Raw genomic sequence first — 6000 nt, 5'->3', positions numbered from 1 at the left:
GATCCTTTTTTGTTTGTTATCCCGCAGGATTTTTTTGTTTTTTTGTGGTTATCTCTCGGCTGTTTCTGTTTTGTTTTGATTGGATATGTATTGGTTTGTTCCCTGAATTTGTGGATCACGACGTCTGTTGTTACATTTCTGGTACTATAAATACATGTCTTTTTTCCTCTGTGTTTCGGTGCATATCAATCACCGATTCTTCTTCCTTTCTTTTTTCTTTTTCTGTGTGTTTTCTCTGTTTCACCGATTGCATGGCAAACCCTCCTTTTTCCCACGAGTACACATTCCCCTGCCATGGCACAACCACTATGAAGGTTTTGTACACAAATGCAGCAGCTAGTGTTGAGGAGTGGATCACCAATGCTGAAGCTTCCCTAGATTCTTCTACTAGGAAGATTGTTGGTCTTGATGTTGAGTATGATAAACTCAGTGGAACCTATTTCAATCCGAAGAAAGCTGTTGTTATCCAGCTATGTGTTGGCACTGATGTTCTTGTGTACCACATATGCCATGCTGATGAGAGGAGTGAAAAGTTGTATGATTTCTTTCATGGCTATAGGTACACTTTTGCTGGGTTTTGCGTCGCAGAAGACCGCACCATTCTGTCACGTTCAAAGTACTATGTTCATAATGTGAAGGATATCCAGGCAATATGGAGAGATCCGGACAACAGGAAGAGAACTCAAGGTCTGAAGGATGTTGCTGGAGCTATTATAGATCCAATCTATTTTGAGATGAAGGATGGTTTTGGAAGGGCAGAGCACAGGATGTGGGCTGATCCGCCGCCTCTACCGCCTAAGCATTTGGAATATGTTGCACGGGATGCATATGCCACGTATGAGGTTTTTCGGAGGCTGGATGTGTTTGAGAGGGGCTTCTTCTCCTTATTCAAACATCCCGAGAAGAAGCGTGGCAGGGATTGGTGAAGATTTTAGTTTTGTAGGGACATTTTTCTTTTTATTTTTTCTATGATCAGATTGTAATCGTTTACTTTACCTACATTTTTCTTTAGGTTTTATGTTTAAGAGAACTCCTTAGTTGGTTAGATCTGAACTTCGCAGTCATAAATTTCTTTTTTACTTTGTGTTTCCCTTCCCTTTTATTCATTTTATAATACAATGAAGATGTCCCTATTTACTTTTTTTGCAATCCTATATGTTGTCTGTTCATTTTTTTTTAACAATTCAGTACCTTTCACGTATGAATAGTATGTGAGAACTTCGCAGCTGTTGATATCTGAACTCCCTTTTCTTTGCATGTGTGTTCCTGTTTAATTTTTATATGAACTTTTTTTCACACCGTCATACATAGTTAACTTCGCGGATAATCGGCTGTGAACTTCCTACTGTTTTTTTTATTTTACAATTTGGATCGCTGGCATTAGCTGCATGTTAGCTCACCCTGGACCCGGATAAGGTCCTTTTTGTTTTGTTATCCCGCAGAATTTTTGATTTCTTGTTATCTCTATCGGCTGTTCTATTTATTTGTTTTGGATATATACTGTTTGTTTCCTGAATTCGTGGATCACGACGTGTTTGTTACATCTCAATCTATAAATACAGGTCTTTTCTTTTCTGGCTCGGTGCACGTGAATTACCAATTGCTTCTTCTTTCTTTTCTTCTGTTCACCGATTTGCATGGCAAACGCTCCTTTTTCCCACGAGTACACATTCCCCTGCCATGGCACAACCACTATGAAGGTTTTGTACACGAATTCAGCAGCTAGTGTTGAGGAGTGGATCACCAATGCTGAAGCTTCCCTCGATTCTTCTGCTAGGAAGATTGTTGGTCTTGATGTTGAGTATGACAAACTCAGTGGTACCTATTTCAATCCGAAGAAAGCTGCTGTGATCCAGCTATGTGTTGGCACCGATGTTCTTGTGTACCACATATGCCATGCTGATGAGAGGAGTGAAAGTTTGGTTGAGTTTCTTCATGGCTTTAGGTACATTTTTGCTGGTTTTTGCACCACAGAAGACTGCAAAGTTCTCTCACGTTCAAATCTCTATGTTCATAATCTAAACGATATCCAGGAAATATGGAGAGATCCGGACAAAAAGAAGAAACTTCAAGGCCTGAAGGATGTTGCTGGAGCTATTATAGATCCAATATATTTTGAGATGAAGGATGGTTTTGGAAGGGCAGAGCACAGGATGTGGGCTAATCCGCCGCCTCTACCGCCTAAGCATTTGGAATATGCTGCACGGGATGCATATGCAACGTACGAGGTTTATCAAAGGCTGGATTTGTTTGAGAGGGGCTTCTTCTCCTTATTCAAACATCCCGAGAAGAAGCGTGGCAGGGATTGGTGAAGATTTTAGTTTTGTAGGGACATTTTTATTTTTATTTTTTCTATGATCAGATTGTAATCGTTTACTTTACCTACATTTTTCTTTTTTAGGTTTTATGTTTAAGAGAACTCCTTAGTTGGCTAGATCTAAACTTCGCAGTCATATGTTTTTTTTTTACTTTGTGTTTCCCTTCCCTTTTATTCATTTTATAATACAATGTAGATGTCCCTATTTACTTTTTTTTGCAATCCTATATGTTGTCTGTTCATTTTTTTTAACAATTCAGTACCTTTCACGTCTGAATAGTATGTGAGAACTTCGCAGCTGTTGATATCTGAACTCCTTTGTTCTTGCATGTGTGTTCCTGTTTAATTTTTATACGAACTTTTTTTTCACACCGTCATACATAGTGAACTTCGCGGATAATCGGTTGTGAACTTCCTACTGTTTTTTTTTTTAATCAACATTTTACGTGAACAATTGTCTAGCAGTTGAATTACGATATATTTATTTCTCACAACATCCTGTGTAGAGGTTTAAAATAAATGATATTTATGAAAATTCCTGTTCTTTACAATTTGGATCGCTGGCAGTAGCACGAACAAATAGTGAACTTCAGCAGTATATTTTTTCTACACAATGTAACCAACTACATATTGTTTCAGTATGAACTATTCTATTTTTTTTCCTTTTTTGTGTCTACCTCTTTCTGGTACTCCTTCTTATAGCTGCTGGTGTAGTTTGTGTTTTCTCCTTGTTCTTCTCCTTGCTTCTATCTTCCATTGTGTTGCTATCATTTTCTGTTGACTGCAGGTGTAATAGCTGTTCCTCAAGCTGCCTTCTTGCGCAAGTTCTAGAGTTGTGTCCCCTTATCTTATTGCATGTACCACAAGCTTTCACCCCTTTTGGTTTCATTGTCGCACCATCACTTTTTTGTCGTTCAACAATCTATTGTTGTAGTATCTTTTCCCTGTTGGGGCATGTTGATGCGTAGTGTCCTAGCCTTAGGTTGCACACGCTGCATTTCCTTTGCCCTCCCGTTTTATTTAAGTTTTGCAGTTTGCTCTCCACATCTGGTGTTTTTTGTGTATCTTCTTGCTTAGTGATATCTTCATCCTCATCTTCTTGCTCATATTCTTCATCATCCGTCTCATCTTCGAAGCATTCACCCTCATCTGTGTCCAGTTTTTCCTCTTCATCATTCTCTGGAATGTGCTGGCGAGCAAGCAAGTTTCTTATGCGCACCTTGATATTTGCTGAAGATGTTGTAGGCCCATACACCTTCTTATGTGTTTCCAAGAGTTTTTTAGCCAGCTGCCTTGCCTTGCAGGTTCTGGAATTGTGGCCATTAATTTTATTGCATGTTCCGCATATTCTTGTACCTTTCGGTCTCCCGTATTCATCTAGTTCTGGTTAGGACGAGCGGTGCAGGGGGTTTGCATTTTCCATTCCTCCTTGCAGCATCTGTAGTCTTGCTTCCTTTTGTTATTGCAAGTAGTGGAGGCTGTATATCTGCATATGGATCATTGTCCTCGATCGAGGAATGTCGTTGTGCTCGCCAGTTTCTCGTGTTGTGTTTTCTTGGTTCGATGACTGCTCATTGTTCTCCATCTCTGCATCCTCATTATTCTCCATCTCTGCATCCTCATTATTCTCCGGCTCTGCATCCTCATTGTCCAGGTTTGTATTGGCATCTCTGAAGGCAGATAATGCTATTTGGAATTTTGCTTCCGAAGTGCATCCTTTGTTTATAATTTAAAGCTGCTTCTTTGTAAAGGATTGTTAAATGCTGTATTCAATTGAAGTCCCATCATCTGTTGTTGTCCTGTAGTCTCTGCGGTTGAAATCAGGGTTTGTCACTGCATCTTTGGTGTATCTCTGGAGTATATACTTGCTTGGTATCTCATCCAGGCGTAGGTACTCAAAGACAGCTATGACATGGTGGCAGAACAACCCTGTGTGTGCATAAAGTTAACATTAGCTCGGTTAATTTTTTATTTTTTCGTGTCAACAATTACTTTTTTCTATGCATCTGTAGTGTAATACAACCAAAAGCAATTGCTGAAAGAGGCTTTTTTTTACCTGTATGTTCCCACAGTTTACATTCGCATTCATAGCGGCCTTCAACTTCATCTGCTAGCACTCTGAATTCATGTCTTGACCAAGCGAATTCTTTACTCTGATTGTAGTGATGCACAAGGTAAATGTTGGGATTATCCTGGGAAGTCTTAATGCGGAAAGCTGTGCTGTGATATTGCCGCTCCCGGAAAACTGAGTACACTGCCCGTGTGTACTTATCCATCACCTGTGCCTCGAAGCCATACCTGGTGACTGTTTTCCTTGTGCCCTGCAATTTTGATTTTTGTCGGTGGAAAAGTCATTTGCTTTTGAACATGAAACATAAGATAACTTTTATATATATATATGAACCCCAGAACTAAACAGATATGAACTTCCATAACATGTGCATACTTTTTTTTTCGAAAACAGATGACACTTTTTGTGTACAGAAGAACCCCTGACCAAACAGTTGTGAACTTCCATAACATTTGCATAGTCTTTTTCCTTTTTTTATGTTCTCATCCTATGTGTTTCCAAATTATTGAAGCATATTTTTTTTCATTAATATAAAAAAGGAAATCGAGCACTCACCGTTGATGCATTTGCCTCTGCATTCTCTGCTTCATGCCTTGCCTGTATGCAGTTGTTAACTTGCTTAGCAAAAATGTGGAGGTTGTCTCGTTCAGTGACAAAACCCCTTTTCAGCACAAAGTTCATGCTCTCGCTTCTTTGTGTTGAAGTCATGCGTGCACAGAAAACTTCTTTCCAGTAAGCTGATATCCACAATTTCCTTTCAGCCCATAAGTTAATCATGACATTTATATCATGCAGATTGTACTCTTCAATCAAAGCCTTCCACGCATCTTCAAACTCAGATGGCATTAGGGGATGGTTCAAAATTGCAGTCAGCTTATCCTTCAAGTCAGGGAATAGTTTATAAAGCTTCTTCAGCGGGTCCTTATGCTTGTTCATTATGTGCCATCTACAGAACTTATGTAGAGTCCGTTTGAAAATTTTAGGTATTGCTTTTGTCATTGCTGGGCATTGATCTGAACAATTATTAGGAAAAAACACATCAGGTATAATGCAAGCAAACTTCACAAAAACAAAACAAAGGTGAACTTCAGCAAATTAAATATCTTTTATTTTTTCGAGTTGCAGGGGTGTAAACATCTGAACTTCTGTGTGTTTTTGTTATGAACTACAACTGAAGGTACAAACAGGAGGATAGATTCTGATTTTCTCCAAACCTGTAAGTATGCAGATTGGTTGTTTACCGCCCATGCATTCAAGGAATCTGCTGAATACCCATTTGAAGGACTCCTCTGACTCGTTTCCCATCAACGCAACACCAAAGATTGTTGACTGCAAGTGGTTGTTTACGCCGACAAATACTGCAAGGGGCAAGTGGTGCTTGTTCGACTTGTAAGTAGTATCGAAAGTTATGCAATCTCCAAAATCTGCATATGCTGCCCTCGAGCTAGCATTAGACCAGAAAACATTTTCCAGTCTGTTTTCGTCATCAACCTTCTAGTCATAGAAGAAATTTTCATTCTCCTTCTTCATGTCTTCAAAGAATTTGAACATATTCTGCACCTCATTCATGGACTCCTTCCTCGTGTTTTCTGCTTTCCTGCAAAAAGAAATT

General features: G+C 39.2%; 3 protein-coding genes across 3 annotated transcripts; 2 read left to right on the top strand and 1 right to left on the bottom strand.

The window, feature by feature from the left end:
• The first annotated feature begins 308 nt into the window (after positions 1-308).
• LOC127347521 (uncharacterized) lies at positions 309-926 on the top strand. The gene has a single exon (XM_051373699.1). It carries the CDS (start codon positions 309-311, stop codon positions 924-926), a length of 618 nt encoding a protein of 205 aa, XP_051229659.1.
• Positions 927-1694: 768 nt separating this feature from the next.
• On the top strand, positions 1695-2312 carry LOC127347522 (uncharacterized). Its single transcript, XM_051373701.1, has one exon. The coding sequence runs from the start codon at positions 1695-1697 to the stop codon at positions 2310-2312; it is 618 nt and encodes a 205-aa protein (XP_051229661.1).
• A 1761-nt stretch (positions 2313-4073) lies between these two features.
• Positions 4074-5324, bottom strand: LOC127347523 (protein FAR1-RELATED SEQUENCE 5-like). Its single transcript, XM_051373702.2, has 3 exons — positions 4944-5324; positions 4374-4638; positions 4074-4246 (listed from the first exon to the last, which is right to left on the bottom strand). Exons 1-3 carry the CDS (start codon positions 5322-5324, stop codon positions 4074-4076), a joined length of 819 nt encoding a protein of 272 aa, XP_051229662.2.
• Positions 5325-6000: the final 676 nt, after the last annotated feature.

Source organism: Lolium perenne, chromosome 4 (assembly GCF_019359855.2).
Source record: "Lolium perenne isolate Kyuss_39 chromosome 4, Kyuss_2.0, whole genome shotgun sequence".
Taxonomy (NCBI): domain Eukaryota; kingdom Viridiplantae; phylum Streptophyta; class Magnoliopsida; order Poales; family Poaceae; genus Lolium; species Lolium perenne.
Note: the sequence above shows the minus strand (reverse complement) of the source record. Positions and strands in the feature narration are given on the sequence as shown.